Raw genomic sequence first — 22,650 nt, 5'->3', positions numbered from 1 at the left:
ATACTCGAGGGTTATCTGCGCTAGCTGTCCCTAATTTGGCAGTGATAGATTGTAGGAAATGCAGTTAGTCAACGCCACCCGCTGTCAAATCCTAGGCTACTCTCTAACCGATGAATAGTGAGATTGACCGTCACATGATGCTCCCATGACTGAAAGACCAAGCATGTTCGATGAGGGAATTCGAGCTCGCAACCCACAGATTGCCAGTTGAGCGCCCTAACCAACAGGCTATCCGAAACCTAAATGTATTCTAAAGACGGCTGGAATTGGTAATAAAACTTTAATTGAAATGAAGAACAGAGCAGCGTTTCTATCTTCTTAAGTCATTTTCAGCCTAACGCTGTACTTTATTTCAATAAAATTTGTAATACCCATACCAGTTGTCTTTAGTATACATTTTTACTTCAAGTGGGTTTGTCGTCATCACAGATCAGAAGCCTAGCATTAACATACCATTAGGTTTAGCTACAGATACACTTGAGTTCTCAAACAAAAAGATTTATTAGAATCAAGTTGTTTAACCCTTCCTCCTGTAGTGCTCAGTATGTAGGGACGGGCTGGAAAAAAAAATAGCCATCGCATATTATGTATTACTCATCATAGTCTCAAATCGCTCTTATAAAAGTGTAAGAAACTTTTAAACAACCAGCTTAGGTTTTGAAAAGCTATTAAGACCTTTAGTTTAGCCAAAACGCATCGTTAAAGTAGGAAACTTGCAAATGATGATTATTCTAGTTCTAGTGTAAGAAGGATTATCTCACCAATGCTTGAAGTGACTGCTATGGTTTACACACCGAAATGTTGCCTCTCAGCTCGTGAAGTGCAGTAGCAGTATAGCGTTTTACTAGGTTCAATACATGACAAAACAACTCATCACATCAGGTTAAAATAACTGTCTTCATAGCGACTGATGCTCATTAAAAAAGACAGAAAACAAGTAATAAAAACTGTGAAAATAATAAGAATGGTGTAGAGATGCCAATGGTAAAAGAGTACACAAGACACAAGTAGTCATTGAGTCTTATGGGAATTAGAATATTTAAAACTATACAGTATTATTAAAACTATAGAGTATTATTAAAACTATAGAGTATTATTAAAACTATAGAGTATTATTAAAACTATACAGTATTATTAAAACTATACAGTATTATTCAGTGTTTTTTTATTCAGTCCTGCATTCGGGCAAATAAAATAACTTCAACACTTAACAGCTTTTATTTTGGAAACATTTGGCTGCTTATATAGGGATCTTTCAATGTTTATCTGTATTCTTTGTTTCTGTATTCTCTGTTTCTGTACTTTTTGTTTCTATATTCTTTGTTTCTGTATTCTTTGTTTCTGTACTTTTTGTTTCTGTACTTTTTGTTTCTGTATTCTTTGTTTCTGTATTCTGTGTTTCTGTATTCTTTGTTTCTGTATTCTTTGTTTCTGTACTTTTTGTTTCTGTATTCTTTGTTTATGTATTCTTTGTTTCTGTACTTTTTGTTTCTGTATTCTTTGTTTCTGTATTATTTGTTTCTGTATTCTTTGTTTCTGTATTCTTTGTTTCTGTATTCTTTGTTTCTGTATTCTTTGTTTCTGTATTCTTTGTTTCTGTATTCTTTGTTTCTGTACTTTTTGTTTCTGTATTTTTTGTTTCTGTACTTTTTGTTTCTGTATTCTTTGTTTCTGTATTCTTTGTTTCTGTACTTTTTGTTTCTGTACTTTTTGTTTCTGTATTCTTTGTTTCTGTATTATTTGTTTCTGTATTCTTTGTTTCTGTACTTTTTGTTTCTGTATTTTTTGTTTCTGTATTTTTTGTTTCTGTATTCTTTGTTTCTGTATTCTTTGTTTCTGTACTTTTTGTTTCTGTATTCTTTGTTTCTGTATTATTTGTTTCTGTATTCTTTGTTTCTGTATTCTTTGTTTCTGTACTTTTTGTTTCTGTATTCTTTGTTTCTGTATTCTTTGTTTCTGTATTCTTTGTTTCTGTATTCTTTGTTTCTGTATTCTTTGTTTCTGTATTCTTTGTTTCTGTATTCTTTGTTTCTGTTCTTTTTGTTTCTGTATTCTTTGTTTCTGTACTTTTTGTTTCTGTATTCTGTGTTTCTGTTCTTTGTTTCTGTATTCTTTGTTTCTGTACTTTTTGTTTCTGTACTTTTTGTTTCTGTATTCTTTGTTTCTGTGCTTTTTGTTTCTGTATTCTTTGTTTATGTATTCTTTGTTTCTGTACTTTTTGTTTCTGTATTCTTTGTTTCTGTATTCTGTGTTTCTGTTCTTTGTTTCTGTATTATTTGTTTCTGTACTCTTTGTTTCTGTATTCTTTGTTTCTGTACTTTTTGTTTCTGCACTCTTTGTTTCTGTATTCTTTGTTTCTGTACTTTTTGTTTCTGTATTCTTTGTTTCTGTACTCTTTGTTTCTGTATTCTTTGTTTCTGTACTTTTTGTTTCTGTATTCTTTGTTTCTGTACTTTTTGTTTCTGTATTCTTTGTTTATGTATTCTTTGTTTCTGTACTTTTTGTTTCTGTATTCTGTGTTTCTGTTCTTTGTTTCTGTATTATTTGTTTCTGTACTCTTTGTTTCTGTATTCTTTGTTTCTGTACTTTTTGTTTCTGCACTCTTTGTTTCTGTATTCTTTGTTTCTGTACTTTTTGTTTCTGTATTCTTTGTTTCTGTATTATTTGTTTCTGTACTCTTTGTTTCTGTATTCTTTGTTTCTGTACTTTTTGTTTCTGTATTCTTTGTTTCTGTACTTTTTGTTTCTGTATTCTTTGTTTATGTATTCTTTGTTTCTGTACTTTTTGTTTCTGTATTCTTTGTTTCTGTATTTTTTGTTTCTGTACTTTTTGTTTCTGTATTCTTTGTTTCTGTATTATTTGTTTCTGTACTCTTTGTTTCTGTATTCTTTGTTTCTGTACTTTTTGTTTCTGTATTCTTTGTTTCTGTATTTTTTGTTTCTGTATTCTTTGTTTCTGTATTCTTTGTTTCTGTATTTTTTGTTTCTGTACTCTTTGTTTCTGTATTCTTTGTTTCTGTATTTTTTGTTTCTGTATTCTTTGTTTCTGTACTTTTTGTTTCTGTTTTCTTTGTTTATGTATTCTTTGTTTCTGTACTTTTTGTTTATGTACTTTTTGTTTCTGTATTCTTTGTTTCTGTATTCTCTGTCATTGCCATTCGTGTATCGTACTTATTTTTTAAAGCTTTCATTACTGTAATAAACTACTTGTGCTTTATAAATTTTCCAATAATATTTTCGTTTTTCGCCAATCTACGCAAATTCTCTTTGTTCATTTGTAAAAGTTAAATAAATAATTTATCTGTGCTTCATTACGTTCCTTTGGTGTCCAAGGTATCTTACGAAGTTCATTTACTTTGGTATCCATGGTACCTTACAAAGCTCATCTACTCTGATTTTGTTTCTAAGAAGATGGATAAACCACCTCGTTATTTTTGGTTGCTGTTGGGATAGTCTCATAAAGTACAAGAATACGAATGAACGAGAATTCGCAGTTCGTAAAAATGTGGGTGCACGATAAGAGTGACTGTCATATTCCCTTATCCGATCAGAAAAGAGTAGCCCAAAGGATGGCGAAGGGTGCTGTTGACTATGTATATTGCTTGCAGTAGAAATCACGGAACTTTCGTTTTTATGTGCATTAGTTGAAACTAACTAAAAATTTCAAATAATCACCATAAAAAAAACTAGACTTCTGTGATCTCTACCGCAAGCAGTATACATAGTCAACAGTACCCTTCGGTATCCTGTACTGTTCTTTTTGCGTCTTGGTTGCCCTGCATACATCGGTGATGGTCAGTCTCACTATTCGTTGGTAAAAAGAGTAGTTCAAGAAATGACGGTGGGTGATGATGACTAGCTGCCTTCCCTTTAGTCTTACACTGCTAAATTAGGGACGGCTAGCGCAGATAGCCCTCGTGTAGCTTTGTGCGAAACTCGAAAACAAAGGGACCTTACATCTGAAGTAAAACAAGGGGAAGGACGTTTGAAACTAGAAGCTCCGATAATAATAACTAATTTTAAAATACAAACAATAGTCTTCCCAAAGCACATATTTAATAGAATATTCGCCATAAAATTATAAGAGTAAGAAATGAAACGAGCTGAATATATGATTAAAACGATTTAAAATCTCATGGAGTACACATCTCCATCTCATACAGTGCACTTAGGTTTGAAAAACTACCAATTATAAGAAGCAGATGTTTTTACCTTGTAGTTTGAACCACACTGATGAAGTTTTATAATATATGCATACTTTTCTCTCTACTGTTTTTTCTTCCTTGTCCTCGTAGGCCCAAATAATTACAAGGTTGTGCATCCTAAAATGTAACCTTGAAGTCTTTCAACATTCTATAAGCCTAGTTTTACACGTTACAGTATGTGTTTACAGCCTTGGAGTAGACGATTCTAACGTTCCAGTGTAAGAGCTACGGTAAACTACAATATTAACTAGAGTGTATCGCATTAATCATGTTTCAAGTTATCCTCAGACTGGCAGATTTTAGAAAAAAGAAACCAACAAGTTCGTGTTCAGAAGCACATAATATTCATGTTTACAAACCAAATTAGATCTGTATTCATACTAACTGATTTATCAAAACTAGTCTTAAATTTACATTAAACTTGACACTACTGTGGTTACTATTACTTCATAATGATTTAACAAATGCACAACGTGTAGTGACAGTCTAAACATTTTGTATTTATTTTGCATATGACATTTACATTTTTATTCCATTCAAAATATGAAAAAAGTAAATTATTTTGCCGTGTCTAACGTGATGCTACCAGTCGTAAATACAAGTTTATTCCAATAACTACAAAACAAAAGTAAGTTGTTTTTTCCTCTTTCTGGAGAAGCACACAGTGAATTGTCGTTAAATTAGTGTATAAAACATGATGCTCGCCTTTTCAGTCGGGGGTCATTATAATGTGCGGTGAATCCCACTATTCGTTGGTAAAAAAGTAGCTCAAGAGTTGTCGGTGGGTGGTGATGACTAGCTGCCTTCCCTCTAGTCTTACGCTGCTAAATTATGGACGACTAGCGCAGATAGCTTCCGTATAGCTTTGCGCGAAATTCAAACAAATAAAAAAAAAAAACAAAATGAGTGATTACTTAAATTCGGCGTGACAGATTCTTAAGTTGGAAAAGCTTCTGACCTGCAAGGTTAAAATGTATCATTTTAGAGTGAACATGATGATAAAACTAAAGTGTGGTAACTCTACCAGAAGCATTAGCTCTTGTCGTGAAAAGTTACCTAAACCATTACACCATCCAAATTAACTTACACTGTAAGAAAAACATAAGTACCGAAAAAAGGGAATATTTCTTGATATTTTCACTTTACTCCCTTTATAGAATAGCGTAAATTTACTCTATCCTCTGTATTGAATAGTGTAAATTTACTCTATCCTTTGTATGGAACAGTATACATTTACTCTATCCTCTGTATTGAATAGTGTAAAATTACTCTATCCTTTGTATGGAACAGTATACATTTACTCTATCCTCTGTATTGAATAGTGTAAAATTACTCTATCCTTTGTATGGAACAGTATACATTTACTCTATCCTCTGTATTGAATAGTGTAAAATTACTGTATCCTTTGTATGGAACAGTGTACATTTACTCTATCCTCTGTATTGAATAGTGTAAATTTACTCTATCCTTTGTATGGAACAGTATACATTTACTCTATCCTCTGTATTGAATAGTGTAAAATTACTCTATCCTTTGTATTTAACAGTATACATTTACTCTATCCTCTGTATTGAATAGTGTAAAATTACTCTATCCTTTGTATGTAACAGTATACATTTACTCTATTCTCTGTATTTAACAGTATACATTTACTCTATCCTCTGTATTGAATAGTGTAAAATTACTCTATCCTTTGTATGGAACAGTGTACATTTACTCTATCCTCTGTATTGAACAGTATACATTTACTCTATCCTCTGTATTGAACAGTATACATTTACTCTATCCTCTGTATTGAATAGTGTAAAATTACTCTATCCTTTGTATGGAACAGTATACATTTACTCTATCCTCTGTATTGAATAGTGTAAAATTACTCTATCCTTTGTATGGAACAGTATACATTTACTCTATCCTCTGTATTGAATAGTGTAAAATTACTGTATCCTTTGTATGGAACAGTGTACATTTACTCTATCCTCTGTATTGAATAGTGTAAATTTACTCTATCCTTTGTATGGAACAGTATACATTTACTCTATCCTCTGTATTGAATAGTGTAAAATTACTCTATCCTTTGTATTTAACAGTATACATTTACTCTATCCTCTGTATTGAATAGTGTAAAATTACTCTATCCTTTGTATGTAACAGTATACATTTACTCTATTCTCTGTATTTAACAGTATACATTTACTCTATACTCTGTATTGAATAGTGTAAAATTACTCTATCCTTTGTATGGAACAGTATACATTTACTCTATCCTCTGTATTTAACAGTATACATTTACTCTATCCTCTGTATTGAATAGTGTAAATTTACTCTATCCTCTGTATTGAATAGTGTAAAATTACTCTATCCTTTGTATGGAACAGTATACATTTACTCTATCCTCTGTATTGAATAGTGTAAATTTACTCTATCCTCTGTATTGAATAGTGTAAAATTACTCTATCCTTTGTATTTAACAGTATACATTTACTCTATCCTCTGTATTGAATAGTGTAAAATTACTCTATCCTTTGTATGGAACAGTATACATTTACTCTATCCTCTGTATTGAATAGTGTAAAATTACTCTAACCTCTGTATTTAACAGTATACATTTACTCTATCCTCTGTATTGAATAGTGTAAATTTACTCTATCCTCTGTATTTAACAGTATACATTTACTCTATCTTCTGTATTTAACAGTATACATTTACTCTATCCTCTGTATTTAACAGTATACATTTACTCTATCTTCTGACATTGTAAACATGACTTATCAGACCATCTTCCTCTTCATATTTTACACCTTAAACACACCAAAGTCGTGATTTTCTGCTTGTAATTAAGATATGCAGTTTTTGGACTAGTTGTCCAGCTACATTTGGTTAGTTTGTTTGACGTCCTTCAGATGTTACAGTTGGAGAGTGTCGGACCTGGAGTACTGTTAAAGTCGTGAGAAGATAACTTGTTAACCACAACTTTTATCAGACAGTTGGACAGAGAGGTTATTTAGTAACATGCATTTATTCACAAGTGTTTAAAAGTTCAAATGGTTCTAATTAATCGTGCTGTCATTAGCTGACAGCCAATTTAGCCACGTTAAGAAAGTCGTTGGACTAGCATAACTCACGTCACTTCCGCTCGTAATTTCGTTTGTATGTTTTATTCATCAGATAGAAGAATAACACTGACAGCACAGATAAAATACAGCATTTGCTCCTCATATGATTGGTAATATATTTTATCGATCTCTTTAATATGCAGAAGAGTAATAGACAAGCTCTCGTACCGAGATGACGTCAGAGTGATGATTGTTCATTCTTTGGATGATGGCCAGGTTTTGATTATTATCTTTGCCATTCAAAACACCATTTCATAAAGGAGATAACTTTTTCTGATGCTGTAGCAAAGTTGTAACTCCTTGAATTTATTTGATTAAAAAGTTTTAAAGTTAAAATATTTGACAAGTAACAGTGATAAGTCGACATCTAATGATGTTTTTTTTGCTTGTTTCGTTGAATTTCTCGCATTATTATTCTCGAGCTATCTGCACTAGCACTCCTAATTTCGAAGTGATAAATTGGAGGGAGAAAGCAGCTAGTCAGCATCAACCACCGCCAACTCTATGGCTACTCGTTGCCCTAGAATACTGAGAATGACCGTCACATTACAATACCACGGCTGAGAGGGCGAACGTGTTCCATGACAGGATTTGAACTCGATACCCGCAGATTTCGAGTCGGGTACTCTGATCACCGGGTCTCGTTCGGCCTCCATTTGTTGAAGTTTAGAAAATAAATATTATTTGTGCGTTGAATAGGTGGGACAGTATATTAGAAGAACATTCTACTTCTCAAACAAACATGGCGCAACTACCTATCTTAACTGCATGCTCCCACCCCCCTTCAAGCCTCTTGGGGTTTAGCTCGTTTTGAATTTTGCGTAAAGCTACTCGAGGACTGTCCGCATTAGTCGTCCATAATTGTGCAGTGTAAGACTAAAGGGAAGGCAGCTAGTCATCACCACCCATCGCCAAGTCGTAGGCTACTCTTTTACCAACTAATGGTGGGATTGACCGTCACATTATAACACCCCAATGGCTGAAAGAGCGAGCATGTTTGGTGTGACGGGGATTCGAACCCGCAACCCTTAGATTAGGGATCGAGTGCCTTAACCACTGGGCCAAGCCTCTTAGGGTCCTCAGAATTAATTAGCAGTAGTGGTTAAAAGCTCTCGGATCGCATGAGATCAAGTGGTATAAAAATAAATTCAGAAACATTTACTGTTAGAAGCGTTACAGTACGTTTAGGAAATTAACAACAGTAGAATCATATGGACAATACACTTTAAAGCTAAAACAAGAAGAGTATTGGCATACGGTAATATTAATGTAATGTTTCAAAAACACTGAATAGACTAACTTATTCAGTTTGCCTATGAAGAAGAAAGACCCACCTTGAAGAAGAAAGACCCATCTTGCGCAACCTCTCTGGTTAAAGGGGTTTTATTTCTTCTCTATCATTCTCGAACCTACGTTGTTTCTTTAATATCATGATTGTTCGTAGTCAAGGCGTTAGTAAACCTCACTGAAGCCAAATGTATCCTAATACATTTGAAGCGTAAATATAACAACGCGAATATAAACTAACATCTGATGTATTTATCCTGATTTACTGCTAGCTTATTTATATCTGAGCAATGTGTTGAATATGAATTTATAAAGAAAAGCCTGTCAGGTCATAATTCTTAAAGCAACTTTAAGTTGCAGATAAGAAGTGCAAAAAAAAAAAAAAAAGAAAAAAGATGATTTATTGGTCCATAAATCTAAGTGAACTAATTACATGCTCTATAAACCCAGCAATAGTATTTATATTTTTGTCTCACTAAAGGTATTACTTTTTTTTTTGCTGCTGGTTAATGGGATTGTTTATCGTTTTTTCGAGACTAAAATTTGGCGTTATCTATGTGTGTGTAATACGTGTTACTGATAAATTCGGTATGTAAATATGGGAATTCATTAATCGGCAAGTGAAATAGATGTTTTTACGTTGATTTAACACTTTCGTTCCACGACAAAAAAAAAAAGACATAAAAATCACTTGAATGTCTTAAAATAAGATGATATCATGATTTAAGAAAATGAATGGATTTGTAAAAACTGACTTTTTTCATTCGAGATTTTATTTGTTCTCGTTAGGGTCAAATAAGATATATCTACAATTGTTTTTTGTGGGTTTTTTTTCTAAGTTTAGGTCAACATACATGTAACAAGTATAGGTTTGAAATGCCTATTTCCTTTTCTTTATACTATTTCCTGGATGAAGGAAAGACGGAATTAGCTTTGGATCACGCTGTTTGAAAGTTTCTTTTTCTAATGTAAGCTGTATAAAGTAGAAAGTGATGCTGTGCCCCACTTCTGGTACATGTAAGCTGTATAAAGTAGAAAGTGATGCTGTGCCCCACTTCTGGTACATATGACCTGTATAAAGTAGAAAGTGATGCTGTGCCCCACTTCTGGTACATATGACCTGTATAAAGTAGAAAGTGATGCTGTGCCCCACTTCTGGTACATGTAAGCTGTATAAAGTGGAAAGTGATGCCATGCTCCACTTCTGGTACATGTAAGCTGTATAAAGTAGAAAGTGATGCTGTGCCCCACTTCTGGTACATGTAAGCTGTATAAAGTGGAAAGTGATGCCATGCTCCACTTCTGGTACATGTAAGCTGTATAAAGTAGAAAGTGATGCTGTGCCCACTTCTGGTACATGTAAGCTGTATAAAGTAGAAAATGATGCCATGCCCCACTTCTGGTACATATAAGCTGTATAAAGTAGAAAGTGATGCTGTGCCCCACTTCTGGTACATATGACCTGTATAAAGTAGAAAGTGATGCTGTGCCCCACTTCTGGTACATGTAAGCTGTATAAAGTGGAAAGTGATGCCATGCTCCACTTCTGGTACATGTAAGCTGTATAAAGTAGAAAGTGATGCTGTGCCCCACTTCTGGTACATGTAAGCTGTATAAAGTGGAAAGTGATGCCATGCCCCACTTCTGGTACATATAAGCTGTATAAAGTAGAAAGTGATGCTATGCCCCACTTCTGGTACATATGACCTGTATAAAGTAGAAAGTGATGCTGTGCCCCACTTCTGGTACATATGACCTGTATAAAGTAGAAAGTGATGCTGTGCCCCACTTCTGGTAGATATGAGCTGTATAAAGTAGAAAGTGATGCCATGCTCCACTTCTGGTACATGTTAGCTGTATAAAGTAGAAAGTGATGCTGTGCCCCACTTCTGGTACATATGACCTGTATAAAGTAGAAAGTGATGCTGTGCCCCACTTCTGGTACATGTGACCTGTATAAAGTAGAAAGTGATGCTGTGCCCCACTTCTGGTAGATATGAGCTATATAAAGTAGAAAGTGATGCCATGCTCCACTTCTGGTACATGTAAGCTGTATAAAGTAGAAAGTGATGCTGTGCCCCACTTCTGGTACATATGACCTGTATAAAGTAGAAAGTGATGCTGTGCCCCACTTCTGGTACATGTAAGCTGTATAAAGTAGAAAGTGATGCTGTGCCCCACTTCTGGTACATGTAAGCTGTATGAAGTAGAAAGTGATGCTATGCCCCACTTCTGGTACATATGACCTGTATAAAGTAGAAAGTGATGCTGTGCCCCACTTCTGGTACATGTAAGCTGTATAAAGTAGAAAGTGATGCTGTGCCCCACTTCTGGTACATGTAAGCTGTATGAAGTAGAAAGTGATGCTATGCCCCACTTCTGGTACATATGACCTGTATAAAGTAGAAAGTGATGCTGTGCCCCACTTCTGGTACATGTAAACTGTATAAAGTAGAAAGTGATGCTGTGCCCCACTTCTGGTAGATATGAGCTGTATAAAGTAGAAAGTGATGCCATGCTCCACTTCTGGTACATGTAAGCTGTATAAAGTAGAAAGTGATGCTGTGCCCCACTTCTGGTACATATGACCTGTATAAAGTAGAAAGTGATGCTGTGCCCCACTTCTGGTAGATATGAGCTGTATAAAGTAGAAAGTGATGCTGTGCCCCACTTCTGGTACATATGACCTGTATAAAGTAGAGAGTGATGCTGTGCCCCACTTCTGGTACATCTAAGCTGTATAAAGTAGAAAGTGATGTTATGCCCCACTTCTGGTACATGTAAGCTGTATAAAGTAGAAAGTGATGCTATGCCCCACTTCTGGTACATATGACCTGTATAAAGTAGAAAGTGATGCTGTGCCCCACTTCTGGTACATATGACCTGTATAAAGTAGAAAGTGATGCTGTGCCCCACTTCTGGTACATGTAAGCTGTATAAAGTAGAAAGTGATGCTGTGCCCCACTTCTGGTACATGTAAGCTGTATGAAGTAGAAAGTGATGCTATGCCCCACTTCTGGTACATATGACCTGTATAAAGTAGAAAGTGATGCTGTGCCCCACTTCTGGTACATGTAAACTGTATAAAGTAGAAAGTGATGCTGTGCCCCACTTCTGGTAGATATGAGCTGTATAAAGTAGAAAGTGATGCTATGCCCCACTTCTGGTACATATGACCTGTATAAAGTAGAAAGTGATGCTGTGCCCCACTTCTGGTACATATGACCTGTATAAAGTAGAAAGTGATGCCATGCTCCACTTCTGGTACATGTAAGCTGTATAAAGTAGAAAGTGATGCTGTGCCCCACTTCTGGTACATATGACCTGTATAAAGTAGAAGGTGATGCCATGCCCCACTTCTGGTACATGTAAGCTGTATAAAGTAGAAAGTGATGCTATGCCCCACTTCTGGTACATATGACCTGTATAAAGTAGAAAGTGATGCTGTGCCCCACTTCTGGTACATGATGATGGCATGGAACATTGAGTTGATTGTCATCCTGATCTGCTCTTTATTTAATTAAGAAAAGACCAGAAATCGAAATACATTCACGTTTACCCTTAACTGTATTTTCTCGTGATAACTTGTCACGTCCAGACACCAACTTAGGGACTTTCAATAGTGTTTCTATGTTAAAAGTTTTACTGACAAAGTTTACAGGCTTAAAATAGTGGACTTTCTTCTTACCCGAATTATCTGGAGTACCATTTCTCTTACTGCTCAAGTGATTCAGCACAGATAACCAAGAGTGTAGCTTTGCACTAGAAAAAAAATCAATTTCTTTGTGTCTTCGAATTTTTGCACAAAACTGCACGAGAGCTACCAGTGCTTAGTCTAGTGCCCAGTTTTGAACTGATAAGCTGTAGAGAAAAGATAATTATAATCAACAGCACCCACTAACAGCACCCACTATTAGGATATCAAATAGTGGGTGTTGGTCATCACTTTTTATAGGCCGTCCCTCCCCACAATGTGCGGAGTGCGTTTTTGTGGCAAGAGGTTGCATTCACAGTTCGGTCATTGTCCGCTCGCTGAACTTAAAGTACGTCTCTTTTAAGTTCTCTGTAATAGTTTGATGTTATTTATAAGACTGATTTTCATCTTTCGAATTTATCACAAATTATTTTGAAATGCATAAATTGTATGTTATATTTCTTTAGTCACTAAATTATTTTTTTTTCGCATAAATGAAAACACCAAAGGTACTTTTTCAATGTAAACAAACCGGTTAATTTATCACAGAGGAAAGCCACATTGAGATATTTGTTGTGTCCATAGAGAGGAATCAAACTCCTAATTTTAGCGTTGTTTGTCCGTAATGTTATCACTGTCCCACGGGAGGTGATGGTGGCGGTGGTCGGCACTAGGAACTTTTAATTATCAACAGGGTAATTGATTTGACATCTAAATAGTCCGTTTAAATAGACCACACCTGTACTTCCCTTTGCTGATAAAATGCACACTGTCGTAATAAGGCTAAAATAATATCAGAGAGTTCTTAATTTGTGATATATATATGGTTCAGGGACTTAGATAATAATTTACTCAAAGATACATTACTTTACTCCATTTTGTAATGATTATTTTACAACAAAAGGCGTAATATATTTTCAATCTATACAGTTGTTGTGTGAGTACCGATTAGTGAGCTAATTCGTATTTTTGAAAGTCAATACTTACTGTGTTTCTCCCGATCTGATAATAATTACAAATGCATTTTACAGAGCTCATCCGTCATTTCTGATATAATAGCCGCGAACCGTAAAACATTTGCGGTCGTTTTCATGCCCTTGGCTTGTATTTCCCTTATTCTATCATTTTCACACACGCCATTTAAGCTTCGCTTTCTTGCCGGCATTTTGTGTTGGGTCGAAGAATCCTGGTTTATTTGAAAAACATTTAAGCGGTCAGACAAAAAAACTCACTTAGACGTAACTTTATTTCATAAAACCATACGTAAAGTAAAAAATTAAAATAAAGTAACGTTGTTTATATTAGTACGCAGAGTATGAGACAATGATCATCGTCTGTTGTATGACATGGTTTAACGAATTAAAACAAAGAAACTTACAAAAATGAAGAATAAAACCCGTAGTAAAGAAAATACGGTAACTAAAGGGTATTTATAGCAGTCTATGGATGAATCAAAGCTACTTTATTGGAAAATAAAGTAAATGTGAATTTTAATTAAGGCAAATCTAGCTGATTATGCAGAAACAACTGAATATGTGTTCATAGAGTGATAAGCATGTTGTTCTGAACGACTATGACTGAGTATTTTAGAACTAAATAAGTCGGAAAAGTACATTGAAATTAAATTTATTCTAATGTATTTTTTTACAAAATTACACACAGTTTAAATGCTGTTTGCGTAAGAAAAAATAAAACTGAAGTTAAAAATCAGTTGTCACGTAATGACAACGACATTGAGTAATATTCGTTGCATTAAAATTTTGACTGCGCAAAAAAATTTAGTAAAAAAAGTAAGATGATTCTGAATTGAAAAGCTAACATGCAATCCAAATACCTTAAAATTTGTTGTGTTTAATCGACAAACTTGTGAGAAAAGCTCCGAGCAGAGAAATTCGAGCGTATTGTTTATATATATCATACTGGTTTTAAACTTGTGGTATACTAACATATAAATATATACTGATATCAAAAAGTTGAAAGTTTAGTCCAGTGTTTCTGACTCTGAGTCTGTTTGCAAAATAAGAGTGTATCCTTCAAAGTCAAATGATTTTTTTTCATGCAAAGTGCTCACCTGAAATCATTAGTTATTTTATGATTTATATATTTCTTTGTTTGTTTGTTTGTTTGTTTTGAATTTCGCACAAAGCTACTCGAGGGCTATCTGTGCTAGCCGTCCCTAATTTAGCAGTGTAAGACTAGAGGGAAGGCAGCTAGTCATCACCACCCACCGCTAACTCTTGGGCTACTCTTTTACCAACGAATAGTGGGATTGACCGTAACATTATAACGCCCCCACGGCTGGGAGGGCGAGCATGTTTGGCGCGACTCGGGCGCGAACCCGCGACCCTCAGATTACGAAGCGCACGCCTTAACGCGCCAGGCCATGCCAGGCCCATTATATATTTCTAATTTTATACAATGAAAAAAAAACAGCTCTTTAAAATATTCTAACCATTTCCACTTCATTTGAAAATATTTTTCTTTCATCTTTGGCTTCCTACCATGAGGTGAAAATTCTTATAAAGTTGGGCCCAGAGTTACGTCAAACAATTTGAAAAAAACTATTTAATAACGAGAAGACAATGATAGTGTTAAGTGTTGAATAATTAGTACACGTTATTGTTTCTAGATGGCGTAGCTAGCAACATCAAATAATATTTACTTTCATTTCGCGCACTAGTATTTTCTTTACATATGCGTTATTAAGAAAATTATCTTTGTAGCGTTTAGACACTAAAATAACAACAACAACACATCCTCGTATCTCTGTTACTATATAGTAGTTATATATTTGCAACAACCACCCATAGCATCAACATGATTGCTGTATTGATCGATCAATGTATAGGTGTCTTCAGCGACGACTTAGAAACATTTTATTATTAACACTCGGCCCAACATGGGCAGGTGGTTAAGGCATTCGACTCGTAATCTGAGGGGTGCGGGTTCGAATCCCCCTTACACCAAACATGCTCGTCCTTTCAGCCGTGTGGGCGTTATAATGTAACAGTCAATTCCATTATTATTTGGTAAAAGTTTGTTTGTTTTTGAATTTCGCACAAAGCAATATTTGGTAAAAGAGTAGCCCAAGAATTGGCGGTGGGTGGTGATGACTAGCTACTTTCCGTCTAGTCTTACACTGCTAAATTAGGGACGGCTAGCGCAGATATTCCTCGTGTAGCTTTGCGCGAAATTCAAAACAAACCAATTATTAATACATTTCTTACATCAACATAAAATCAAACAAATATTTCATTTTAAGTCAATATATATCATAAACATGAGCACTCACAATATGCTTCTAAGTTGATACACCAATTTTTATGAAGTATAATATTGCCTTTAAAAACAAATGCATCAGTGGATAGTGAGTGAGGTTACTCCAATTTTAACATAAGATAATACATATATATAATAATTGTTTATCTATATCAGCAGCGTACGTTTTACCGTTGAAGCTATTCCAACCTTCACAGTCACTCATTCATCCAAGTTAACGTTTATCTGAAGAAACAAATACTCCAACAAAAGTCCTAGTGAAGCTCACAAGCCCGTTCAAACCGGTTGTGGTTGTGACTAGACATAATAATTTAACGTATTTTGTATTTATTGCAAAGGTATTAAGACTATATGTTGCTGTCATTTTGAATCACTGACCACAGTGACTGACTGTTATTTTTATAACCCCCACACAGTTTAAAATGGTTTCTGATGTTACAAGAATCGAAACCGGCTCGCTAGAGTTCTATCACACAGTGTAAACCCGTACTTGTAATTTTGTTTTATTATATTTTTTGACAAAAGACAAAATACAAAACAACAGTATTTTCTTACCGGTAACGTATTCCATGCTGGTATAATACTCCACATTTAACCACATTTTTCAAAATGAAGCTGACAAGAATGTATCGCGTATTATATTGTTCACAGATGTAGACTATGTACCGTTTTTCATTAAAAAGTTCACCTTTACACGAATATAGAATATCATATAACAAAACAGTAAAGCTTATATTGATTTCATTCGGAACATCTACGTTTTCTAAACACGTGCACTTCAGTAATTTGTGAGTTGCCACAAAATGAAAGTATAGTAATTTTTTTCAGCAGATTGTAGTTTGGCACGTCTCCACGGAACAAATAATAAAGGATAATATATCGTGTATATATAATGGGTTCCAGATAACAACAACAACAAAAGCATATGTAGTATTGAAAGCTTTGTAAACAGCTTACAGTAACGAGGTTTGTTTAGTTCTCACGGATATGTAATGTTGCTACTGAAATTCATTACGTAAAAGAGTTCTATAAAACAAAAAGATGACACACTGTATTAAACAGGGTTGAATCTATACGTATACACAAGGTAAACTAAATAAACAGTGGTGTGTAAAAAACAACTGGGATTTCTTGTAGAATAATAAAATAAACACAAACTTCAATGGCTACTTTTTTGTATCCTGGTGAGAAGCTACTAGTTAGATGTTAGTGAATTTATTGTGTGTTTGTTTGTTTTTGAATTTCGCACAAAGCTACTCGAGGGCTATCTGTGCTAGCCGTCCCTAATTTAGCAGTGTAAGACTTGAGGTAAGGCAGCTAGTCATCACCACCCACAGCCAACTCTTGGGCTACTCTTTTACCAACGAAAAGTGAGATTGACCGTCACGTTATAACGCCCCCACGGCTGGGAGGGTGAGCATGTTTGGCGCGATTCGAGCGCGAACCCGCGACCCTCAGATTACGAAGCGCACGCCTTAACGCGCTTGGCCATGCCAGGCCTTAGTGAATTTTAAAAAATCATAAGATTAGTCACACAGTTTTTTTATATTGCTCGTGAAATGTTTGTGTTATGCTTTTTATATTTCTGCGTGCATTATTTTGTTTGCTTTAGAGCAAAACTGCATTACTGAGATCAAATCCCGAATTTCAGCGTTATAACCCTTAAATTTACAGGTTAACCACCGAATTTGTTTCTCTTTTTTTTTTTTTTGCTGTTATGTATGATAACTACTAAAAGTAGTCGTTGTTGTAGTACACAAAACAATTTGCCAAACATCTATTTCTATTAAAATCTTAGCTTCATAATAAGCAGCATTTTAGAAAGATTTAACATTAATGCTAATGGCATTAGCAACAACAAATATTAAAGGAAAACTCACGAGATTTTTCAGACGTTGTTTATTTGTTCCACCTGTTTTCTTAACGGATGGTTGTTGTTTTACGAGTTCACTTTGCCCAAGTGAAACAAGGATTGGTTGATTATGAATACGTGGGAAACTACACGAGGGATATGTATCTGTGCTTTCCTCTTTATTAAAGAAAAACAGTTTGAACATTTTAAGCCGTTTTACGGTGTTACTACACTTTAAAATTTCTTAAGGAATCTGTCATGAAGATGTATTTTGAAGAACAAATTAAAGTCATGTGGTTTAGTTATGATTATTAATTACGTAGTTATTAACACAGCAGCACGAGGATTCAGATGTAAAGCGATGTAAAGAGATTATGGTCAAGCCATTCTCACATTCGTCGGATCCACTGATAATCAGAAATTTGAACATTTCAAAGCGGTGAAACCAAAACATTTTAAACTCGATTTAATAAAGATGTTAACTACCATGTTTTACATGACGAAATAACTCACAAATGTCATAAATATTTCACGAAAAATAAGGAAAGAAAGTATTTAAGAAAACAAAATGCTTCTCCCAAAAGTCTGAAAATTGCATTCGTTGAGGACGGTTTATCCAAGACATCTATTTCAATAAATATGAAAACTCCACTATCTCTGCACGTAATACCGGTATTAGATCGGATTTTCTATTCACTGATGTGATAAACAGTACCATATAGCCACAGCTTAATCAGAGTAATTGGATCTTGAAACAGAAGGTTCATGCTATCAAAAGACTTTTGTATCTAGTCGAGATGGAATGGTTTTCTAATTATTTAAAGACAAAACTTACCACTGTATTGGTGTGTTTCTTTACGTCATTGGGAAAAAAAATTAATTAATCACAAAATTACATATGTTCAAGACACAATTAAATGGCTGTTTGATCGAATGTCACGAATGTATTTACATGAAAAAAAGGGTTAAAAATAATTTCTATGCATCACGCGTTGAAAGTACAAGTACTTAATATTTACAAGTGCTGATGAATAAAGGGGTCCTGTCGTACAACTGTTTGTAATCATCATTTAGCCGAGTATATTAAAATATTGTGATTTACACTGGAGTCTAGACTAAAAGAAGATGGATGTTCTCCTTTAAAGGGTTAATTATACCTCATGGTATCTCTACATCTGAAATGTCTATTGTTTACGGATTCTTGATGTTTATTCTCGAGGGGGAACTGACAAACAGTAAGAAGCGTTGAACTTGCTTGGATGTATCTCCACTCAAAGCATACTGCATTTTCTGGAAGAAAAAATAATGGAAAACAAAAGAATTAAAAGACAAAGTATAAGGCAATGAATCGTACGTGAGCAGCAGATATTAGTATGTAGACACTCGAACAATCACAGCCGAATTTTAGGCATAAACAAATTTGTAAACTTTGTCGATCGAGTTTTCCCTAAAATTTGAAAATCTCTAAAGTGCAAGGTTTGTGTTTCTGATCTGAGTCATATTTCTGGTAATATAAGAGTGTGTTAATACAGTGAAACATACATTTCTGTTGTTACTTTAAGAAGTATTTTTAAAGACAGCGTCAATGTTTTTTTTAAGGGACAAATGAAACTGTCCTTGCTGTGTCTGTTGAAATACGAACACTAAATATGCATAATCTTCCGGCACTGTGGTCTATTAAGCGCTTTGTGGGTGGTGAAGCGGAGTTTTGATTAGTCAATATCTCCAGGTACAGGGATCACAGGAAAACCAGTACAAATGAAATTTACAAAATCATCGTATTACAGATATGAAGAGCGAATGTTTAGTTAAGTACGCCATAAAAATGTATATTTTGTCATTTGTAAACTTATTGATACTATTTTAGAGAGATAAAACGGATAGTTTAAAAAAAAAACATCAAAAAGTCCAGACAAAACGGGCCCGGCATGGCCTAGTGCGTAAGGCGTGCGAACTCGTAATCCGAGTTTCGCGGGTTCGCGTCCGCGTCACGCCAAGCATGCTCGCCCTCCCAGCCGTGGGAGCGTTATAATGTGACAGTCAATCCCACTATTCGTTGGTAAAAGAGTAGCCCAAGAGTTGGCGGTGGGTGGTGATGACTAGCTGCCTTCCCTTTAGTCTTACACTGCTAAATTAGGGACGGCTAGCACAGATAGCCCTCGAGTAGCTTTGTGCGAAATTCCAAAACAAACAAACAAACCAGACAAAACTTACCATTGTATTGGTGTGTTTCTTTACGTTTAAAAATGCCAATTATTGGGAAAAAAAATTTAGTTAATACACAAAATTGCATATGTTCAAGACATAATTAAATGAGTGATAGGTCTGGCTTTGGTTTTGACGGAGCTGGAAATCCGTAGGAATTGGCGAAACTAGTGTAAGTGTCATTATTAAAACAATTTGGGACGATAATTTCTTCTTGTAGCTGATGATTAGGAATTTGTGAAGGTGCTGTGATGGTATACAGTAATATCCCGCATGGTTCTAATTAATTAAATATACCTGTGATATACGTTTGTTTATAAGAAAAAGGTTAGTATAAATTATATATCTTGTGAACGTGCACTTGCCTCGTGCAGGGTTGTAAGTTAATTAAATGTACCTGTAATATACGTTTATAAACAACCATACGCTTGTGTAATTACATATATACAAGAGAGGCGTGGTTTATTACGCAGCGCCTCCTATCATTCTATTGTCTTTATCCAATAAGTCGGTTAATTTCATAACATAGGAAAAAAAGAAAACAAGGTGATCTTATGGAAAAAATATTATTTTGTTATTCTCTTATGAATTTACCCAATCTATGTGACGTTCATCTTATGGAATTAGTTCTATGTGAAGTGAGAGTACAGTGTTTAAAAACAAGGGGCCATTTTTTAATAGTAGAAAGAGGAAACAAAAATCCTTACCGAATGATGATTTGATCACATTCTGACAATGGATAAAGCTTAAAACTAATGGTCAGTCAGTCCAGTCAGCGGGGCAAGTTGTGACCATATTGAATATTGTTTTCTTGTTAAACTTTCCAACTTAAAACCTTCACATCTTTTGTTACGTTAAAGTTATTTCTAAGGCTCGAGCACTCGTGGTGCCGCGTGCCATCTGGAAAATGATGACGACTAAATGTAAGCCTGTTAACATTCGGATATTTATTATACACATGATATTATGCACATTTTCACATAATAAAAAGTGTTCTTAGGATTGAAAACTACGTAGGGATACTCTGTAAATCAAACTGCTGTGTGTCTCTTCATGTGAAGTGACAGGTGGTCCGACCTAGAAAAAGCACGTTCACATAGACGGCATTGGAAAGGTCTATCACCGGTGTGCTTTCGGTAGTGTCTGGTCAGTTCGTCCGATCGGGCGAACTTCCAACCACACCCTTTCCACGTGCACTGGTAGGGTTTCTCACCGGTATGAGTCCGGAGATGAGCCTTCAAGTGCGAGCTCTTAGTGTAAATTTTAGTACAACCCGGATGACAACATGTATGCACTGTCGTTTTCTTGCGGCCTGTGCTTCTTCGTCCTCGACGTGGTTTCGTTGGTGGTGGTGGCGGAATTCCGGGAACCGAAGGATTGTACGACGAGGCTCCGTTAACCAGCAGATCGCCCAAGTGCGGCGAAGATGGTGGCGTAACCATTCGGAGGTGCGGCGGACCATGGTGAAGAGCAGTAGGGGCACTTTGGGAAGGCCAGTTGTGGGTCCTGGAAATTCTCCCTAGAGGTCCTTGCTGAGACGCTGTCTCCATGATGCAGCTCGTGTGAGGGAACTGATGTCCTCCTGGGTTTTCCGGAGAAGCTGGAGGTGACATTTGAGAAGGGACACTTGGAACTGATCCAGGTGGGCAGTATCCCCAAGGGCGGGAATAGGGTGCCGTCAGATTTTGGTCGGTAGGCTTTGTTACTGGTACGGAATGTTGAGGTTTAGAAGAGTCTAGATATGATATCGGTGCGTAATGTCCCGAGTACTCATTGTAATAAAAGTTCACCATTTCTGGCCCCCCTTGCGTCCTCACCATACAGTGGGCATAGTTCGGCTTTGGTTTTGATGGAGCTGGAAATCCGTAGGAATTGGCGAAACTAGTGTAAGTGTCATTATTAAAACAATTTGGGACGATAATTTCTTCTTGTAGCTGATGATTAGGAAATTGTAAAGGCGCTGTGACGGGATACGGTGACGTTATTTCCTCGTGACGGCTGTCTGCATGCATACCCAGGACTCCGGAAACTGGAGCTAGTTGATTCACGGAACGTGGGTCAGTAGCTCCGTTTCCCATATCGCCTAAAAGGACACTTTCAATGTCCTGCCACATCTAAAATAAAAAAAGAAGAACGAAAGTAACTAATATAGGTCTTTTTATTATTCTGAAACACCTGTCGTCACATATATATCAGGTCTTCAAACATCAAACAGGAATACGTTTGTTTTGAAAAACAACAATACCAATGTCGTCAGCACGAGTTACTTAAGAATTTCAAAGGTTGTACCTTGTAACTGTTAAACAGAGTTAAACGAGACAAAATTCATAAAATATAATAACGAAGTGCAAGTTAAAGGTTATTCTCGCAAGAATAAACTGCAGTTAGTAATTCTTCTCAAATTTGAGGATTAAAGCAGAATGGTTTTATGTATCATAACATCAAGCATTTTAAATATGTCAATTTGTGAATTGTACGAAATAATTTATTTCCAATAAAAGTTGATTTTAAGATAATTTAGAGAAATTTAATAGTTTCTTGTGGTTCTGACAAAGAGCCTTCTATTGCTCCAACCCGATTACCAGGCAGAATACGGTTATTAATAGATTAATAGTAGCTATTTCAATCAATGGATTCAGACTTAGGTATTCAGAATACGATTCATACGTTATACACTTAATCTGTTGCCTCGGAAATATTACTTACATCATGAAAATCCGCCATCTCTGAGGCCATGGAATAGGTAGTTATTCTTCGAGGGCAGACGAACCGAGGCTAAGACATCCGTGCCGTCAGACATAGATCGGACGGTTCGTTCAGCTAAACTTCGTGGAATGCAGACTGCTCGAAGACTCACCTGTAAGCGATCTCTCGGTATGCTACGTAACACTGCTACACCAATTTTCATTGGACGCGTGAAACCACCACGTAATACTTAAAGCCGGTTCCCTACAATAAGCCATATACTTATCCGGCCCATCATTGGTGGACTCGAAGAAGTGAAGGGGATAAA

General features: G+C 35.5%; 1 protein-coding gene across 1 annotated transcript; it reads right to left on the bottom strand.

Annotated features, from left to right (window-relative positions):
- Positions 1-17,883: 17,883 nt before the first annotated feature.
- On the bottom strand, positions 17,884-22,514 carry LOC143248792 (uncharacterized). The gene is made up of 3 exons (XM_076497527.1): positions 22,344-22,514; positions 20,345-21,751; positions 17,884-18,722 (listed from the first exon to the last, which is right to left on the bottom strand). Exons 1-2 carry the CDS (start codon positions 22,371-22,373, stop codon positions 20,669-20,671), a joined length of 1,113 nt encoding a protein of 370 aa, XP_076353642.1. The 5' UTR covers positions 22,374-22,514; the 3' UTR covers positions 17,884-18,722; positions 20,345-20,668.
- Positions 22,515-22,650: the final 136 nt, after the last annotated feature.

Source organism: Tachypleus tridentatus, chromosome 4 (genome assembly GCF_004210375.1).
Source record: "Tachypleus tridentatus isolate NWPU-2018 chromosome 4, ASM421037v1, whole genome shotgun sequence".
In the NCBI taxonomy this organism is placed as follows: Eukaryota; Metazoa; Arthropoda; class Merostomata; order Xiphosura; family Limulidae; genus Tachypleus; species Tachypleus tridentatus.
The sequence above is the reverse complement of the archived record's forward strand: the minus strand, read 5'-3'. Positions and strand labels throughout refer to the sequence as shown.

Coding starts and splice junctions, on each gene's coding strand:
- LOC143248792 (XM_076497527.1), bottom strand. CDS start 22,373: ATGGCCTCAGAGATGGCGGATTTTCATGAT. Junction 21,752..22,343: donor AGATGGCGGATTTTCATGAT/GTAAGTAATATT, acceptor TTTTTATTTTAG/ATGTGGCAGGACATTGAAAG.